We start from the raw sequence: 18,990 nt of genomic DNA on the forward strand, positions 1-18,990 counted from the left end.
CGCAGCCTGAAAAAGGGATTCGACGTGTTATAGATTTAGAATCTCTCTCTCTCTCTTTCTCTCTCTCTCAAACTCTCTTTCTCTCTCGAACTCTCTCTCAAGCTCTCTCTCTCTCTCTTTCTTCGTCGTCGAATACACATTAGTCTCTTGTATCAGAATAGAATGACATTTATTTCTATAAAAAGATAGTCTAAATAACAAGACACGTCGCCTGGATCAATTGTTCACGTTGTAGAGCATTTTGTAGTGAATCTGTCGGATGTACTCGTCGTTGCCGGACGAGAGCAGGATCGGCCAACATTCCGGGCTCTCCCTGACATGCCGGTGCAAGGACTTCCGCCATTTGTACGTCTTCGAGCAGGCCAAACAGGTGTTAAATTCTGAAAAAGAAATGCATTCGTCTCGTCAGCGATTGGATCGGGCTGCTGGCCAGCGGGTCTCTCTCTCTCTCTCTCTCCCTCTCTCTCGCACTCTCGCTCGCTCTCCAGCTATTTAACTATCTATCTATCTATCTGTCAGTCTCTCTCTTTCTCTCTATTGTCCGGTGCACTGTGCTCAACCTTTACCTTATCGCTAAACCAACAACTCCGCTTATTTTTTTACGTGTATGTTTCGGGTGCAGTCGTGGGTGCTCGAGAAGACAGAACGTTCGGGGCGGAACGGAACGGGCGTGAAACGTGTTCGTGGATCAAACGGGACATTCCGGGACGCGTGTTGTTATCAATTTGTTTAGTTTCCGCGGTCCGGTAATCGAGTCGCGATTCTTTCTTTTTTTTACGATTTCCATGCGAGCCTCGTGAATTTGTTGAAACCGTTTTTCTACGTTAGAGATTCTGGATTTCGAAGCTGCGTTTTTAAGGCGAGTCTCTGTACTGACGATATAATACCTTGATAATTACTTGATAATTATTAATAGTAATAGGGATGTCTAATTGCAAGTTGTGGGAGAAACTACGTCATTTTTTACTATCGTGACAATGTCGCTGACAATTTAACCTTTCGAGTGACTTTCAACTCTTCGCGCTCGATTGGCGATTCTAAAGCGTCATTGAAAATTGTTATTATAATGTTTCAATGTAATTTTATGAATTTAACCCTTAAGTTTTGCAAAAATCGATTCGGTCAGAAAGAAATGCTTATATTTGCTCGAATGGCGGATTTCAGGCGTTTTTGACGAGAATGAGAGAGTAAATCGAATGGAAAGTAACAGAAACAATTTAGGTTTAATAGGAGAAAGTTGTGCATTCGTCAACTGTCTTGCCGAAATTACACTACGTTGCACCGAGACACTTTGATTCAACGCTAAACAACGACAACGCTAAACACCCGTTCCGATTTTATGCACAGGGTGTCCGGAAAATGTTGAAAATCCTCGAAGCCGATGATTTCCGACGAGATTTCATTTCCGACGCTTTTCTTAGAGGAAATGCTGCATGCGGCTTCGTTAATATATTTATGTTAATATTGCATTATATAATATTATATTTTATATTAATATTATGTATTATGTAATATTATAATATTATATGTTATATCAATATTATATATTGCATAATATTATAACATTATATTTTATATCAATATTATATATTGCATAATATTATAATATTATATTTTATATCAATATTATATATTGCATAATATTACAATATTACATTTTATATTAATATTATATACTGCATAATATTATAATATTATATTTTATATCAATGTTATATATTACATAATATTATAATATTATATTTTATATCAATGTTATATTACATAATATTACAATATTATATTTTATATTAATATTACATATTACAAAACATTATAATATTATATTTCATATTATATAAAATCCGCGTATTTCCACCGCTAACTCGTAAACGAAGCCGCGCAGAGCGATTTCCGACGAAGAAAGAAAAATCAACTCGAAATCGCCTCGGCGATCGGCCGCTCCGAGGGACTCGCAAATATTTCCAGACCACTCTGTTATTCGCGAGAGAGAACTCCGCGGCGGAACAAGCTCCGTGAATCGGCGGTTTCCCCAGCTCGAACACGATCCGTCCGAACCGGCGCAAATGGGAATCGCTACAGGAATCGTTCTCCACTATTATCCGATATCATTATTTCCTCGGAAAGCAACCGCCGCGCAGAGGCTGTAGCCGACCATCTCCATGTATTAGACCGATCATTCAGGACAGATCAGTAGCTTCTTAGTGGTTTTATTTACAAAGACCAAGGGCATGCTTTTAGAAAGAAATGTACACTATTTTACAGAGAAGTCTCTTTGGATGGGAAATTTTCGTGGGGCTTTCGTGTCTCCGCTAAAGAGAACCAACCCTCTCTCTCTCTCTCTCTCTCTCTCTCTCTCTCTCTCTCTCTCTGACGGTAGTCCGCGACAGTAATAATTCCCGACGGATGTCGTCGACGTGATAGCGATTTTGTTTGCTTGTTCGTTCGTTTATCGAATACTCGCTGGCGAGGGCCCCGCTTTCGACGACAGAGAATATCGGGCTTGGCTGGCTCTCGCGTCTTTTCATCCCGGCTGTCGCTGATCAATCGGGCCCTCGGGGACTCAGCCGTGCTTTTTTCGCATATGTTTCAACAAGTTGCACCGTAACTTCGTTCTCTTCGGACAGTACGGGCAGAGATATTTCGGCGGCTGGCCGCACTCCTCGCGTATGTGTCTGGTCAACGAGCTGTAATACATGTACACGTTCCCGCAGGCCTTGCACGTGTGCCACTGACTTCCGGTCAGACAACCTGGAAAAGAAAGAAACGACAGGGATCGGTTAATTGGCGGTACACGTTCGTTCATTTTCACTGATACCACCTCGGGGACCTTATAGCATGATAGAACAATCGGACAATCGTGTGTACAGGGGAGGCTTACAGTAATGTCTCCCTTACTGACGCTCGGATTGTCCGCTAAATTTGACGCACAGATTGCGCACTAAAATGGACGATTTGGGAGGAGGAGATACGATTGTTCGAGCCTCGAGGCCTCGTTTTTATAATTCTGGACAATTTATAACTATAAAAATAAACCGCGAGGCTCGAATAATCGTGTCTCCTCCTCCCGAATTGTCCATTCTCGTGCGCAATCTGGGCGCGAATTAGGGAGACATCGCTGTACTTCTGCGGTTAGCGGGCACAGCTCGACAAAAAACAGAACGTTTAACGGGAGATCGTTAAACCGTTGTTCGGATCGGATGACGAGATTATACAGGGTGTTCCAAAAGTGTCTCGCAGTCTGGAAATGGTAGCTTCCAGGTAGGTCATTTAGTCCGTGGTTCCTGAGGTCATTTGGAGCAACTTTTTCCTCAGCGAAAATGTTCTACGAGGCTTCGTTTACGAGTTATCAACGATAAACGTGGACCAATCGGAGAGCAAGCACGGCGGGCGCTCCGCCCTCGCGCGTCGCGTCGGTCGTACGACGCAGCGGCGGTGGCCGCGAGGGCGGAGCGTCAGCCGTGCGCGATCTGTCATTGGTTAGCGATTTTCGTCGATAACTCGTAAACGAAGCGGCGGATGAAATTTTCGCAAAGGAAAAAGTTGCTTCGAATGACTTCAGGAACCCCTCATTTCCGTATTGCGAGACGTATTTCTGGGACAGTCTGTATATTCCGGATCGGTTGGAAATGTTAGGCGCCCCGTGGAAAGGGAAACGAACGTTTCCCGATCTGTCGTCGAGCAATGACGGAAACTCGGGTTAGTCACTGGCCGCTTTCACGGAGGATAACAGAATGATCCGCGACCGAGTTCGCCGAACTCGGATCACTTTTTCATTTCTTCTTTTTCTATATTTGGAGACATTTGTTAAGGCTTGCGCGCGCTCCCATGAACGAGTTTATGTTACGGTCGGACGTGAGACACGATGGCCAAATTAGTAGAACGCAACGACGAACCAAAGCCATTCTATTTCGTCGCTGCGCCGGGAACACATAGAGATAGTGATTTAGGATTGCGATTAGTTCAACGCCCGGCTCTCATGCGATCGTTGTTATAGTTGATGCGCGTTAATTTCGCTCGCCGGGACGAACACTGGTCGGAAACGAGAGGAGAACACACACACACACTGGTCGATATTAACGTAACATACTCGTCGTTTTCACTTTATTTCAAGCTGACAGCTCGCGGAACAACCCGTGGCCGCGGTACATTCGGCTCGACGATTAACGGGGGGAGGGGCCCTGGAGGGGGGAGGGGCCCCGAGGCACGCGGCGGCACCGGCCGTGCTTCCATTGGAAAAATAAAGTCTGATCTATATATCGTCTCTGTGAAGGTTATGTACACACCGGTCATTCGCACGAACGAAGAGAACCGTCGACGACGGTTCGTTCTTCTCGAGGGGAGACGAGGCTGCCGGAGGCGAACCGGCTTTGCAGACCGACGAACGACCGCTTTTTCGTCGAAAGATGCGTCGGAAATGCCGACGCAGAAATTTCCTTGAACGAGACTCCCTCCGTTTGCGAGAAAAGTCGAGTTGGAACACGCCGCGTCTGACCATTGCGCGACGTTTCTACTTGCAGGTCCTTTGCGCCACAAATTAATCTTTTCGCGGATTGTATTCGCTTTTTTTTCCGTTCGAAATCAATCCTTTTGCAGATCGTGTTTTCGGAACACTTTCACGGGTCTGAATTATCCGTGTTTATGCGCAGGGTGTTGCATAATTGTGATGTCAACAGGGAGCAGTTTCAACGCTGTCGACGCAGAATTCTTCGCGGAATCTCGAGCTCGGTCGTCGGTCGTTCGGTCGGCAACGCGCCGGCCCACGTGGCTTTACAATCGAGAAACAGCTTGCAGGCTCGCATTTCGACGCGAGCTCGCGTCTCGTTTAAACGAGAGCCAGATCAGATCGTTCGGCGAGCATCGGGCATCCGGCAGTCCGTTTAGATCTTCGTCGCGCAGCCGTGCTCCTTCTTCAAATGGTTCAGCAGGTTGAACTTCATCGGCATCACACTGTAGCAGAAGGGGCACGTGTACAAGATCCTGCCGCACTCCTCCCGCACGTGCCGGTTCAGCGCCATTCTCGACCTGTACGTTTTCTTGCACTCGCAGCACACGTGGAAACCTGTAATTTGAGGAAGAAAGGCGAGTTTAAATAGGATGCTCCACCGCAGTCGCGCTAATCACGAACAAGAAGCTCTCTCAATCTCTCTCTCGCTCTCTCTCTCGCCCCACAAAAGCATCAGCAAAGCATACTATTTCCTCTTTCTTTTTCGCTATCCTCGAATCAGCAGGCCTCGATACCTTCGAGTCTGATTCATCGGGAACCGATCAAGTCCCCGCGAATCATCGGAGATCCTCTGAAACATTTAGGGGAGACTGGGATAAGTTGTCCTTGTATTTATAGCTCGACGAACGACAGAAGTTCCAGCGTCGTTGGTTCATTGTTTCCTTCCTAAATAATCGGTCTCTGGAGATCTTATGCAGGGTCTCCCGTAATTATGGTACTTCCGGGAAATGAGGGGTCCGCGAGGTGATTTCGAGCAACTTTTTCCTTTACGAAAATCTTCTCCGAGGCATCGTTCACGAGTTATTAACGGAAAAGTGGTGGCCAATGCGGGGCGAGCTCGGCTGGCGCGAGGCGGCGCGCCGCGACAGAGCCAATCAGCGGAACTGGGCTCGTAGACTCGGCCGCCCCGCGCCGGCCGCGCTCGCTCTCCAATTGGTCCACGTTTTTCGTTGATAACTCGTAAACGAAGCCGCGGAGAAAATTTTTGTAAAGGAAACAGTTGCTTCAAATCACCTCGGGAACACCTAATTTTCCGCTCGTGCAATAATTTTGGGACACCCTGCACTGTGCCTCCTGCGAAACCACCTCGCGTTAGCCAAGCTCCTCATTGATCAGTGTTCTTCCAATAAATAATCCGTAACAATTATTCATCACCAAAAACTGTTCTCGTTAATATAACGGCTAATTCTAACCAAAAACTATTTCCGTCATTTCTAATGGTGATTGGCAATCGAAATCGTTTTAAGCAACATTTAATGATTCGCTTCAAATTTTTCTTCCTTTTTGCTTATATTGATTATGGTCCTTTTTTTATATAACGACTTCCTCTGGGGCAGGTTGATACTTTTTCTCTGGAAAAAGATACTTTTTCTCTTTATTCTTCTCATGTTGATTGTATCACAGACAATGGAGCGACAGAATGAGCTAAAAAGAAACGTACAAAGGAACAAAGAGCGCCGAATAAACCGCAAATGTTTTCAACATTTATCGAAAGTCCATCGGCTAAACGTGCAACAAGAAATGGCATTGATGAAAAAAAAAATCAAAGCCAACGACAGCAACGATAAAACGAAGCGCGAATAACACGTCGATTAAACGAACTGATAATAAGTTTGTACAATAGAAAGCGTCCGAAGAAACATTTTAGAAAGCGACTAATTTTCATTTATTTCGTTCCCTGTGTCAATTATATTTCTAATAGAATTGTTTCATTTACGCACTTGAATAACCGGATCACAATTACGCTGCAATAAACACAATCAAATAACATATCTCGAGTGACAAAAAACAGTTATTAACACTTCCACGACCGCGCCAGAAACCTCAAAAATTTCATCCTTCAATTAAAATATTTTATTCAATTAAACAAAAATTACGAAGCAGCCATTCGTGCCTCTTGCAAATATTAATAAAATGAAGCAATCATTTTTAATTTTTAGAAATTAGATGTGCAAGATTTCCCCGTTCGGTCGTCAGTCGACTGAATTTAAAATGAGGAAATCTCCCCGTTCGGTTGGCTAAGCGTCAACCCTTTGCACTCGAAGCTATTTTAACTGTAAATATAAAATTATTTGTATTATATTATATCTATCTATATCTATTATTGTATTATATTATATTATTTTATATTATAAAATTAACAATTAATTTTTTACATGATAAAAATTAACAATTAATTTTTTATATGATAAAAATTAACAATTTTTCAAATCTAAACTTCGTTCATATAAAAATTATCTTAAAACGTGATGTAACAAATTTCAGCGGTGCCTCTGAGTCGCCACTCGAGTGCAAAGAGTTAAGATGGCGCTCCAATCGCGGCGCTTTAAACGAGCGTCAACCTGCCCCCTCCCCCCAAAGGCAGCATTAATTTGCCGCGCATCGAGGTACATCGATACATTTCGCATTCATTTAGGAAACGTTTCATCGTTTGTGTTGCATGTATTTTCTGAAATCGTGCTTCGCAACATGCGAACATATATATTCGATATAATATTATCAAAATCGAGAAGTGAAGAATCAATGAAAACTTACCCCAGTCTGCCCGATACAAGAACAACGAGTCGATGATTCGATATTATTGTTTCTCTTCCTCGCGAACGAACACTGCTGCGGCATATATATATAACACAGGCACAGAAAATTGCGACGAGAGACGCGAAGAATATTGCAGACGTGAGTTTATAACTCGATTCAACGCGAAAATAATCTCTCCAAGCTTTCCGGCGCAGCTTTCCAAGCTTTTCGAAGCGAGCACTCGACACCGAATTGCACGAAAGAAGCACCGATCACACACTTTTTGTCCCGACGATACCGCGATCGCGATCGTTCACGGTGACATTCCGCGCGAAATATGCTCAAAAGTAACCCCAAACTCCGTCTGTGAAAGACGAGATTGTCCGCGCGCACATTTTCGATCGAAGAAACTACAGAACGCGTCACCGTCGAATGTAACACTGGCAGATCAACTTCCGAGAGCACAGCTTCCGCGCCAGGTGGCGCTGGGCTCGCCGACCGCAGCGACACCTATGCGAACGAGGGTACACTTGGATCGAACTTCAGGTGGATCAGCGAGACCAGAGGATCGACCGCTGCAATGAAGATCGGAGCGTCGTTTCGCGAAACGTTTTCTTATTAAAAATTGTGAACTGTGTTGTGAAGTGTTGAACCAAGAAAAACGACGGACCGGCTCGTGCAACGAGGCTTCTTGCGCTTCAGTCGGGGGATGCATCTTTCCTGAAACAGGTAAGTTCGATTGTTGGTTATTATTAATCGGATCATCGGGAAGACGCACTTTCGATGCAGCGTGCGCCGGTTCCCTTTGCGCACGCGTCGACAAGTAATCTTTTTCTCGGTCGTCCGGTAAAATTGTTCTTTTCTCCGAATTGAAATCACGTCGATCGTAGAATCATTTCGACACATTTTCGTTTTGCAAATAACTCTTGCACTGTTTCCTTTATTTTTGGCATTACGAAAATACATGCATTTTACCAGAGTATTAGGGATTACGTGATAAAAGTTCCGACGACGCCCTCCTTCGTTCGCCTTCATTCTTACAAGTCTAAGATCGGTGTGTGAAATCAGTCGTACGTTCCTTGTGAGCCGAGCTTCCGGTTGGAGACGCGATTCGACCGAACGAGCCGACGATTCAATGGAACGCTTTCGTAAACGATTATTATTATTATTATTACGGTCGCCGAATCATCGAGATCGAATATATATCGTTACAATTTAACCGTTTCCGCGTCAAATTATCGTCTGTCGTTCGATTAAATGTTGTTAGTTTCTTTTTTTTTTTTCTTTTTTGCGGAACAGCATGGAACACCGTGTTGCCATATTGTTGTTTCTATTTTTCAAAATGGCGAGAGAATACAAATGAATTTTTACCGAGGTGGCGTAGACTTTCGAACACGACGGAAAGAAATGAGAAGCATTGAACAACGTAATCGAGACCCTAACGGCGTCATAGGTTCTAATTTATAAGGTAATGATTATCGCTAATTAATCAGTCGGAGAAACGTTTCTGGTGCTCTAACGGTATCTACGAGAGTTCAAAGCTCGCCGAACGAAGAGGTCATATCGAGGGGCCAGGCTGTCGAGCGTAGGAGACTTTTTGTCTGTCGTGAAGTTAGGTTAAGTTTCGAAAATCGGTTTCGATGCTCGAGAACAGCGACACCTCCGTGTCGCTATGGTACTAAAGTCGCCTAAAAAGGCGACCGGAAAAGAAATATTAATGAACGCTAGAGAAATTGTTATTTAATCGTTTCTTGCCGTTAATAGATAGCAACGCCGGCTGGATCAGAGCTGGGCATTAATATTTGATGACTATTTCGCGATTATTTTTGTAATTGATCACGAGAGGCAGTCGAGGTCGTGTCAATATTTTAAATATAATATTTTTAATATAATAATATTATACTGTTATGATATATATACCGTATTAAATAACATATAACATGTTATTATGATATATATACCATATTAAATAATATATAACATATTATAATATATACGCCATATTAAATAATATATAACATATTATTACAATATACACAACATATTAAATAATATATATAATATTTAATTTAATATAATAAATTATATTCACGATTATTATCAAACGCCAGAATATGAAATTTGTCATTTAATCGTAATCAAAAGATATAATCATTACATGATCAAGGATTACTACGTTGGTTATAAGAATATTTCAGAATAATAAATAAGAATGTTTCAGAATATTTTCAGAATATGTCAGGACATTTTCAGGACATTTTTAGAACATTTGCAGAACATTTTCAGAACATTTGCAGAACATTTGCAGAACATTTTCTCGCCCAACTCCGATCGGAAGTGAAAGAATCTCGACCCACCACAGAAGCATCGCTCTAATCGAACAATCGAAACCAGCTTCGCTAACGAATCGCGCTTCGTGTCCGCGGCAAATAGAGAATTTCTCACCTGCGTCCTATCTAACAATCGTAAGGCGTTCATCGTACCAACCGAACATTTATAATGAGATACAGATCGCAGTCATTACCAGCAACGAGATCAGGAGCAGAGACTGTGTCCACTAATCGAAGGAACAACGCGAAATTTTCAGGTAAGTTGCACCGGAAATTTCAATTCGACAATTACGGAAAAAAATTCACCGCTCGCGTGCGATATAAAAACTCATCACCGACGACACAGAGATTTCGCGGAGCACCCAAGGGACTACGTCGAAATTAAACCTTCAAGATCAATTCAAGATTAGAATCAAGGTCGGCGCGCTTCTTTTTCCAGCACCGTGGCATCGCGAAATCTCGAAAGCTCGAAAGCTCGAAGGCTCGAGAATTCGAAAGGTGCTCCCACGCAGCGTTGTTCTCCCGGCGAACACAGTTTGCGCCCGAAAGCTTCGACAGTAATGACTGTGTAGGTCTACCGAGCACTAGAGATTACAAGAAAAAGGAGTCTAGATCGGCGAGACGGCGTAGAAAAATGGGAACCATTCGCGCCTAGACCGATCGAGAAGGGGCGGCAGCTGATATTCCGCGGATGCCGGCTTCGCGAGCCACGAATTATTGGGACCGAACGGTCCCCTTGCCTGCGAAGAGGTCGCTCGCACAGCCACGTGTGCGGAGCAGACGAGAGGCCTGCTTGAATCCCGGATTCAAGCGTTCGACTCTGGCGACCGCAGATTCGACATTCTGGCTCTAGCGCTCGGTTTTCTCCGGCGAATCGGAGCGGATGGTTTTCGAAAGGATTCACCGGGAAGACGAAAGAGAATCGAGGACAATTATTAAGAAGGAGCGAGGGGAACGAACGAATTTCATCGGGGAAAAAGGACGCAAAGTTCGAGGAAGATTCGAGGAAGATTGCAGCGAGGCTTCGCAAATTTTGGCGCGCCGCGTTCCGGTCGCGCGGACAGCTTTTCCCGAGGCAATGATCCTGTGCCTTGACTTATGAGCTCGACAACGCGAGTAAGATAGTTCTCGCGTAGTCCTCGTTCGCCGCTTCAGAGCACCGAATTGCGTCCCGAGTTGCATCGATACAGAGAAGTCTCTCGGGGTCCAGCTGCGCGCTAAAACCATCCGCTCCGCTCGATCGGGCCACGCGCCAATGGGACGCCGGCGGCTGCGGGAACCTTAGAAGTCTCTGATTAGATACAGATTATTGTCCAACGGCGATTAGGCTCCAATACGGGTGTCCGGGCAGGCTCAAAGGACACGGCGCCCGCTCGGAGAACGAGCTCTCCGCGCGCTTCCGCCACGTCTGTTCGTCGCGTTCCCGCGGCCGGATCTCCGTCTCCGTGCACTTCGCAGAGAAAGAGAGCCAGAGAGAGCCAGATAGACAGAGAGATAGAAAGAGAGAGATAGAGAGGAGAGAGATGCCCCGGGTCGACGATCGGAACAGGCACGACGCGGCTCTGACGCGGGCTAAGGCAATCGGATGGCGCGGCCCCGCTTTGTCCGGGTTCACGTGTTCGAGGACGTGATCTTGAAGTGTTGCTCGGCCTGGTGCGCGTGCAGAATGAACGCCTTGAACGCGGCGAACGGGCAGAGCGGGCACTTGAATTGCGGCGGTTCGCACTTGTGCTTCAGATAGTTGCTCCACATCTTGTAGAACTTGCTGCACTTTGTACACGTGTAGCCGAGAACCTGGTCGCCCATGTACATCTTCCGGTAGGCTGAAAACAGAGGGACCAAGTTAGAGTGACGGCGGACCAGCGGGGGAGCGGCGGGGGGAAGGAGAACGGAGGCTCTCCCCGAGGCAGCGGAAGCGGCCCGCCCGGCCGCGGAAACTTCGTGAGCGCTTTTCTATTAAGAGAGTCAGAAGAGAGGGTCATTCTCGTTTTCTCTTTCTCATTTTCTTTGGCTTTTTTTAGGCCGGCACGAAGGAATCTCTCGGAGGATCTGGGGGATGATCTCGGGGATATCTGCGACTTTTTTTCGTGGAACGCGCTCGCCGCCCACGCGCGACTTCTTTTTCTTTTTCACCGATGCGGCGCTGCGGAAATGCGGTGAGTTCGAAAATATTATTCAAAGTATTTGAGACGAGGTTTTTCGTTGCCGTTCGGCGACCCGCGAACGTTCTCCTCGCAGAGCGGGCCTTTTGTTCCACCGTTTCGTGACCACTAAGAGACGGAGCTATCGCTACAAAGAGATTTTATTTCGACAGGATTCTTATACATTCGTCGTCGTTGATAATGACGGTCGATCGATAATCACGCGGGAATAATACTTATCGGAAGTGTACCGTAAATGCATCGTGACGAAAGACACCTTTCGTTCGCTCGCGCGTGAAAGCTTGCAAGCAAGTATTATTATTTATCTTGCAAAACGGAGGAGAACAAAAATCTAGGCGCGGAGTTCTGCGGTACGGCGACGCAAAATTGGTTCTGTTCTCTTGTTTTTCTTGTTTCTTTTTTTTTTTGTATATCACAGGCACCTTAAGGCAGCTCGGGACCGCGTCCCAAACGCTCGCCTAGATATCGTTGAACGCGCGCGCGCGAATACGCGCGTCGCTCCGGCAGACCAGAATACAAAAATCAATGTTTCGGCGTTCTTAAAAGTACACTCGCTTCTTAAAAAAGAAACCCGAGGCGGCGTTCTCTCTCTCTCTCGGAGCCTCGAAATGATACGCACGAAAAAGGGTCCGAAAGGGTTTTAGCGCGGGCCGCCTCTGCCCAACGCTTCGAACGAACGAATCGACGGCTTCGCGATCGATTCGAAGATACTCGATTCCTCGGCTCAAAATTTCCCGCGCCGGCGCGTCTGTACTCGAAGCGTAGAAACCGTTCCGCGAGGAAATCGCGATTGTAACCCGATTCAACCCCTTCGTCGCGAGCCGCGGATGTAGCTGGCATCCTCGCGATGTCCTCTGCGCGCGAGAGCGCCCGCTGTGGCCGAGATCGCTCTCCTTTCCAAGCTTCGTAACGCACCCTTGCGTGCACCCTGTTCAGTTAATACGCGCCCTTCTCGGCGCGGCGACCGAGAAAAGCGAGCCGCGCGGAGCTCGTCGCGACGAAAGGGTTGCGGAACGGTCGCACCCCGAAGCGAAGAACGCCGTCTCGAGCCTCCCTCGACGTTTCCGTATCATCGAGAATATTCGCGCGTAGAAGATCAGCTCTTAGAACATCGATCAATTCTGTACATTGCTGTGATGCCGCTTTTTATGGTTCTCGATGCACCATTTGTGGGGGCTCTGGTAAGGGCAGGCCTCGCAGGCAAGCTTCGGCTTCGCGTTCACGCATTCGAACTTCCGGTGCCGCCACAGCGACCTGTGAACCGCGTAAGCTTTGCCGCAGTCGGCGCATACGAAACTCCTTTCCCGAGGGTCGGCCGGCGATCCGTTTGGCTGCCGTTGGTCGGCCCGCCGATTGTTTCTGGTCGGCTCGTCGAACACGTACACGGTCTTGTAAGGCCATAACAACGCTGAAACAACAACATCGAGTCCGGTTAATATAGGTGTGTCGGTGACGACCGGATATGGAAGTTCGCGCGTCGTTCCGGTCGGACACATACGCCATCATATCACACGAATGAACATAGTTGCGTTTGTTTCTTTTTTTTGTTCTTTTTTCGACGGATCTGACCGCTCAGAGAAGTTCGTTACCTCTTTTCTCGCCCGATCGCCGGCACCCTTCCGTCGCCGGCACCCACCTGAAAAGATTTTTTGGAACACGTTAGAGACCCACGCGGACGACATTGCCACCGATAATCAAATAATGCTGCTCGATGGTCAAAGGACACACACACACACACACGTACGCACGCACGCACACGATCGTAATGCCTCGGTGAAACGTATCGAATCTTTTTTTATTGCGTTCACGAACGGATTACAAAGAAGTTGCAGGCGCGGCTCGATCTCGGCGAAAGTCACGCCGAGTTCCATTGCGCCTCGAATCGGCTGTTACAAAATACTCGCGAACGGCGCGCCGTTTAATTAGGGGTGCGTTCTACACGGTTCTATTTGCGTCGGCTGTCTCTTTCTCTCTCTCTCTCTCTCTCTCTCTCTCTCTCTCTCTCGCTCTCTTCCTTTCGGCGTCGCTTAATGAGCGCGACTCGTCTCGTCGCGCCGATCGCAAACGGAAGACAGAGTACGTCGATCTCTCTCTCTCTCTCTCTCTCTCTCTCTCTCTCGCCTCTATTACGGCGCGTCTATGCGCGCGGCTAGGGAAAACCGCAAGGAGATCCGAAAAGTGTTCACGGATGCGTAATACTGAAATTCTGTGCGGGACGCGGTGGAAAAATTATCCTAGATTACGTGTACAATCTCCGCGGGGGGCGGGGGAGTATTACAATCGTTCGAGTCGTGGTTTCTCGCTGTTTCTTACTCTCTATCGATTCTCTCTAAATACTAGACGGGGTGTCCTGAAACCGGAAGCTTTCGAGTACCTCGCTGTTGAAATCGTTTTCTCGACGGGTCGATTGCTTTTTTTTTTAACGGAAAATGTCGGAGCTGCGTCGAACAGCTTGTAAAAATATATATATACGGTTCTAACGAGGAAAGCGAAATTCTCGAGATCTTCGAGAATTCTCCAGCTGAAAGAAAGATATTATTGTGAATCTACCCGTTTCGAGCAACTTTTTCCTTTACAGAAATGTTCTCCGATGCGTCGTTTACGAGTTATCGACGAAAAACGTGGAGCAATCGGAGAGCGAGCGCGGCCGGCGCTCCGCCCTCGCGCGTCACGTCGCCCGTATGACGCGGCGGCGGTGGTCGCAAGGGCGGAGCGTCAGCCGTGCGCGATCCGTTATTGGTCAGCGTTTTTCGTTGATAACTCATAAACGAAGCCGCGGATCGAAGTTTCGCTAAGGAAAAAGTTGCTTCGAATAACCTCAGGAATCATTCCTTTCCGAGTGTTAAACGTAATCACGGAACACCTTGCACAGGACATCTACGAAAAGTTGGGAGTCCCAGATATCTGAGAATCTATATTTTTGCGTGTACAATGCTGGCCGAGGTATTCGCACACAAGGGTGAATTTTATTCGATTTAATTCGATTGGTCTTTTAATAATGCGACGGGTAATCGAGGAAGAGTTCTTGTTCGTTCAGTTTTGGTGATAGAAAACTTCGCTATTGGCAGGCTACAAAAACATTATCGGAAACAATATAATTCGTCGTTAACGGTTGATTTACATTTTAATCGCCTTGGCGACGATCGTTGATTCGTTTGACACGAGTCGAGCTCGTATTCGAATTAATTTACTAATATCTTCTAAACCGATACGAAATTCGATTCTTCTGTCGTCGAGCAGTCTTAAAAACACCTTCGACCCTTCTGAGCACGTTCATAAAAAAAAAAGTTCCAGATCAAAACCGTTGTCGCGAGAAACATTTCTCTTTGCCCAAAACTGTCGAGGAAGGGTTTTCGGGTGTCCGCCTTCGATTGCTATAGCTCTCATCTACACTATATATTTTATATATATACATTATATATTTTGGACAGCGGATATTTATGCAAAAAGAAAATCGTCTGGTTAGACCGTAGTAAGCAGAAGCAGAATAAAAATGTATATTCTGTAATAGTAAATTTAATAGGTCGAAAATAATAAAACGGTATACATATCATTGTATTTTACCAGCTAGTGAAAGGGTGAAAGGGCCCCTCGAAGTTCATCGGATGAAATACGAAAGATTTCTAAATACGAAAACTGGCGAATATGAAAAAGAAACACGTACCTCTTATTTTTTGGTTGTCTAGGACAGTGGGACCGATTACTGTGGAGTGACCAATTACCGTGCCTTTCGAACCATTGAGCGTTCTCGTTCGGCCTCCGAACGCATTAATAACGTACTTCCGCGTTAATAACGTACTTCTAAACAAAATAAAAGGATAAATAAATTTGATACGTCTTGCGCGACAAATACGAAGTTACTCAGGCCGAAGAAGAAGCCAGAGACACAGCATTTGGTCAGCCCACGGTAACCGGCTCCACTGCCCTCTAATACAGAGTATCTCAAAATTAATGTCGAAGCGAGAAGCGAGAGGTTCCTGAGGTGATTTCAAGCAACCTTTCCCTTTACAAAAATTTTCTCCGCGGCTTCGTTTACGAGTTATCAACGAAAAACATGGACCAATCGCGAGAGCGAGCGCAGCCGGCGCTCCGCCCTCCGCGGCGGCGGTGGTCGCGAGGGCGTGGCGTCAGCCGTACGCGGCCTCTCATTGATCAACGTTTCTCGTCGATAACTTGCGAACGAAGCGGCGGATCGAATTTCCGCAAAGGAAAAAGTTACTCGAAATAACCTGAAGCACCTTTCACTTCAAGTACAACAATTTCCGAACACTCCGCATATCCGAGCACCAAAGCAATCAGCAGCGGCTTAAAAGCCCCTCGTCGAGAGTTACTCGAACGGTTCTCTCCGTGCGAAAACGCGGCTGCTTATCGTCTACCGCACTCCAACGATTTGCGAACACATCGAGAAGAGACGCTCGTGAAACCTCATGGTGTCCCTTCATCGAGAACGAAACATTCGGGACAGCTAATCGCGCCGCGGTCTCTAGCTACCGTCCTACTACTGTTTGCCGGGGTCGGCGTTGGGTGCGCAATGGAACGTCTTCATGTGCCTGCGCACGCAGAACGAGTAGTTGCTGCGGAAGTTGCAGAGGTCGCAGCAGAACTTCAGCACGCCGGTCTCGTGTACGTTGCGCACGTGCCTCTCGACGTTCGCCTTGTAGGTGCTCTTGTAAGGGCAGAACGAGCAGGCGAAGTGCGAGCTCCTCGGGTTCATCCGGCAGCCGAGCCGCATGTGCTTCCTGAGCAGGTTCTTCAGCGGGAACACCTTCTTGCAGAAGCCGCACATGTGACGCTTGTGGACGACCGAGTAGCCTGGCACGGCGAGCGGCGTGCTGCCGCCGCCGCCGCCGCCGGCCGTCCCTTGGCCGGTCACCCGGAACTTCTCAAGCTCCGGATGTAGCGGCATTCCGTCGACGGGGTTGCCGGCGTAGCCGTCGACGTAGCCCGGCACGTTCCACACACCTGGAACAGATCGAGAGAAGAACGGATGAAGCGGCAGTTCGCGGATCGGCGAGGACATCGTTCCGCCGGAACGAAAGGAAACGGTCGGAAGCTATCGCGTTCGAAATTTCTCTACCGTGATCGTGCCACGAAATCGAGTCGGGTCGAGCATGTCCTTCGAACAACCTTCTTTTTATTGAGAATGTGAACAACGAAGGAGGGGAGGCTGTATCGTAAATGGGCGTGGCCGGAGAGAGGGCGTGGCCGGAGAGGCGGCGTGGCCGGAGAGAGGGCGGGCCGCCGACGTCAGAACTTACGGACAAGGTGCACGGCAAACCGGAGACACACTGTTTGCCCGTGCGACAACTTAGGGGATCTACACTGGTCGACGCGCGTTAGTTCGTCATCACTGTCATCACTGTTCCACCTCGTCCCCGCGAGAAGCTTCGACGTCCCCCGCGGCGCGGCGGCGTGCGCGTCACTAAGCCGGGAACTGCGAGTGCACGTGTCTCATGTGCCTGAACAGAATGTCCTTGCGGCTGGTCCTGTACTCGCATATCCTGCAGCAGAACATCGGCGGCAGCCCGCAGCCGGTGCTCAGATGGCGCTGCAGGCTCGCCTTCCACGTGTACCCCTTGCCGCAACGCGGACAGATGAAGATCGGCTTGCCGGACTGGTCCGACGCGTCGTCCAACAGATAGCCCAAGTCCGGCCCTAAAAAATCAAAATTCCGCCAGTTAGAACAAGAAATGATCGCACCCGGTGCACAACACGTCCGGCCTTGTCGGACCTGGAACAATAAGAGAACAACGAACGGGCGATGCGATCGCGTTGTTTCGTCGCGGATGGATGCGAAAGCATAGCTTTGCCACGAACGGAACACGTTTCGGATCGTCATCGCGATAATGGACGGGAGGAGGCTGCGGGGGTTTGGGGGGGGGGCGGGGGTGGGTTAAGCGACGAAAGGCGGATGGTTGGTGATTATCGTAGCGCAAAGAAGCCGTCGCGGCGAGAGATCGTCGTTGCGTGCTGGGCCTCCGATTGTCGTCGGACGACGATGTCGGGATCGACGAAACGAGAAAAACGGTGTGAACGGGAATGGAAAAATCAGAAACAGGCGGCTGGTGCTGGTTCGAAACGGTGATCGTAACTTTATTCATACCAAAGAGGAGCCTTCTTTCTGTTGCGGGCGGGGGAGGGGGAGAGGATCGCCGGGGTGTTCGGCCGGCGAACGACAATTAGCCTAATGCCTTTTACATCGGCGTGCATCGGGTCGGATCACGGTTCGTAGAGGTCGCAGTTTCGCAGTTCAGACAAGAATAGAATGTATTCTTTTTTTTTATTATTGCAAACGACATCGCAACAGAGGACAACTACAGAGAACTAACAGAATAAACGCAAACGAAACTCGTTGGTCCGCTTGGTAACGCTGGGGGATGATGATGATCGCTGAGAGGGTACACAGGCGACGTACGGTAAATTTCTACCGTATTTTCGCTCGGATCGCGCAACGATAATGGACAATTTCGGGAAACGGAGATACCGTCGATCGATTATTCGACTCGTCGCGGCTCGTTTTTATGGTTATCGATCGTCGTTCGACTGTAGAAACGAGACGCAAGGGATCTGAATAATTTGCGACATTTTTATAAGTTGGAAGGATTTGCTGGGGAGAATTTATTACTAGGGATTTACTAGGGAATATTAATAAAATAATAATATTATTGTTACTATAATTACTACTACTACTACTGCTAATAATAATAATAATAACAATAATAATAGTATTATTATTAGTAGTAGTATAGTAGTAGTGCAGCAGTAGTAACTATAGTAATAATAATAATAATAATAATATTAGTAGTAGTAATGATATTAATAAAAATAATACTAGTAGTAGTACTAGTAATTATATTAATAATAATAATACTAGCAATATATACTAGTACTAGTAATTATATTGATAATAACAATACTAGTAGTAGTAGTAGTAGTAGTAATTAATAACAAAAATAATAATAATATTATATTATTATATTATTACTATATTATTATTACTATAATTACTAATGCTGCAACTACTACTACTATTAATAATAACATATAATAATAATATTACTATTATTATTAGTACTTGTAATAGTAGCAATAATGGTAGTAATTATAGTAATAATAATAATATTAGTAGTAATAGTACTAATTAATAATACCAATATTAATTACATTAATTAATGTAGTATTAATTATGTAATCTTAACGTAATATGTATATTACATACATAATACATAATTATTAATATTAATATTATATAATA

The 18,990-nt window shown here is 46.5% G+C and overlaps 3 protein-coding genes across 3 annotated transcripts; all 3 read right to left on the reverse strand.

Moving 5' to 3' along the window:
* Positions 1-147: 147 nt before the first annotated feature.
* On the reverse strand, positions 148-5,507 carry LOC117224525 (longitudinals lacking protein-like). Its single transcript, XM_076526953.1, has 2 exons — positions 4,287-5,507; positions 148-2,751 (listed from the first exon to the last, which is right to left on the reverse strand). Exons 1-2 carry the CDS (start codon positions 4,291-4,293, stop codon positions 2,564-2,566), a joined length of 195 nt encoding a protein of 64 aa, XP_076383068.1. The 5' UTR covers positions 4,294-5,507; the 3' UTR covers positions 148-2,563.
* Positions 5,508-8,148: 2,641 nt separating this feature from the next.
* Positions 8,149-13,373, reverse strand: LOC117224517 (longitudinals lacking protein). The gene has a single exon (XM_076526941.1). The coding sequence runs from the start codon at positions 13,229-13,231 to the stop codon at positions 12,851-12,853; it is 381 nt and encodes a 126-aa protein (XP_076383056.1). The 5' UTR covers positions 13,232-13,373; the 3' UTR covers positions 8,149-12,850.
* Positions 13,374-13,509: 136 nt separating this feature from the next.
* LOC117224518 (uncharacterized) lies at positions 13,510-17,160 on the reverse strand. The gene is made up of 2 exons (XM_033477506.2): positions 16,994-17,160; positions 13,510-16,697 (listed from the first exon to the last, which is right to left on the reverse strand). Exon 2 carries the CDS (start codon positions 16,639-16,641, stop codon positions 16,234-16,236), a length of 408 nt encoding a protein of 135 aa, XP_033333397.2. The 5' UTR covers positions 16,642-16,697; positions 16,994-17,160; the 3' UTR covers positions 13,510-16,233.
* Between the last annotated feature and the right edge of the window lie 1,830 nt (positions 17,161-18,990).

Source organism: Megalopta genalis, chromosome 16 (assembly GCF_051020955.1).
Source record: "Megalopta genalis isolate 19385.01 chromosome 16, iyMegGena1_principal, whole genome shotgun sequence".
Taxonomy (NCBI): Eukaryota; Metazoa; Arthropoda; class Insecta; order Hymenoptera; family Halictidae; genus Megalopta; species Megalopta genalis.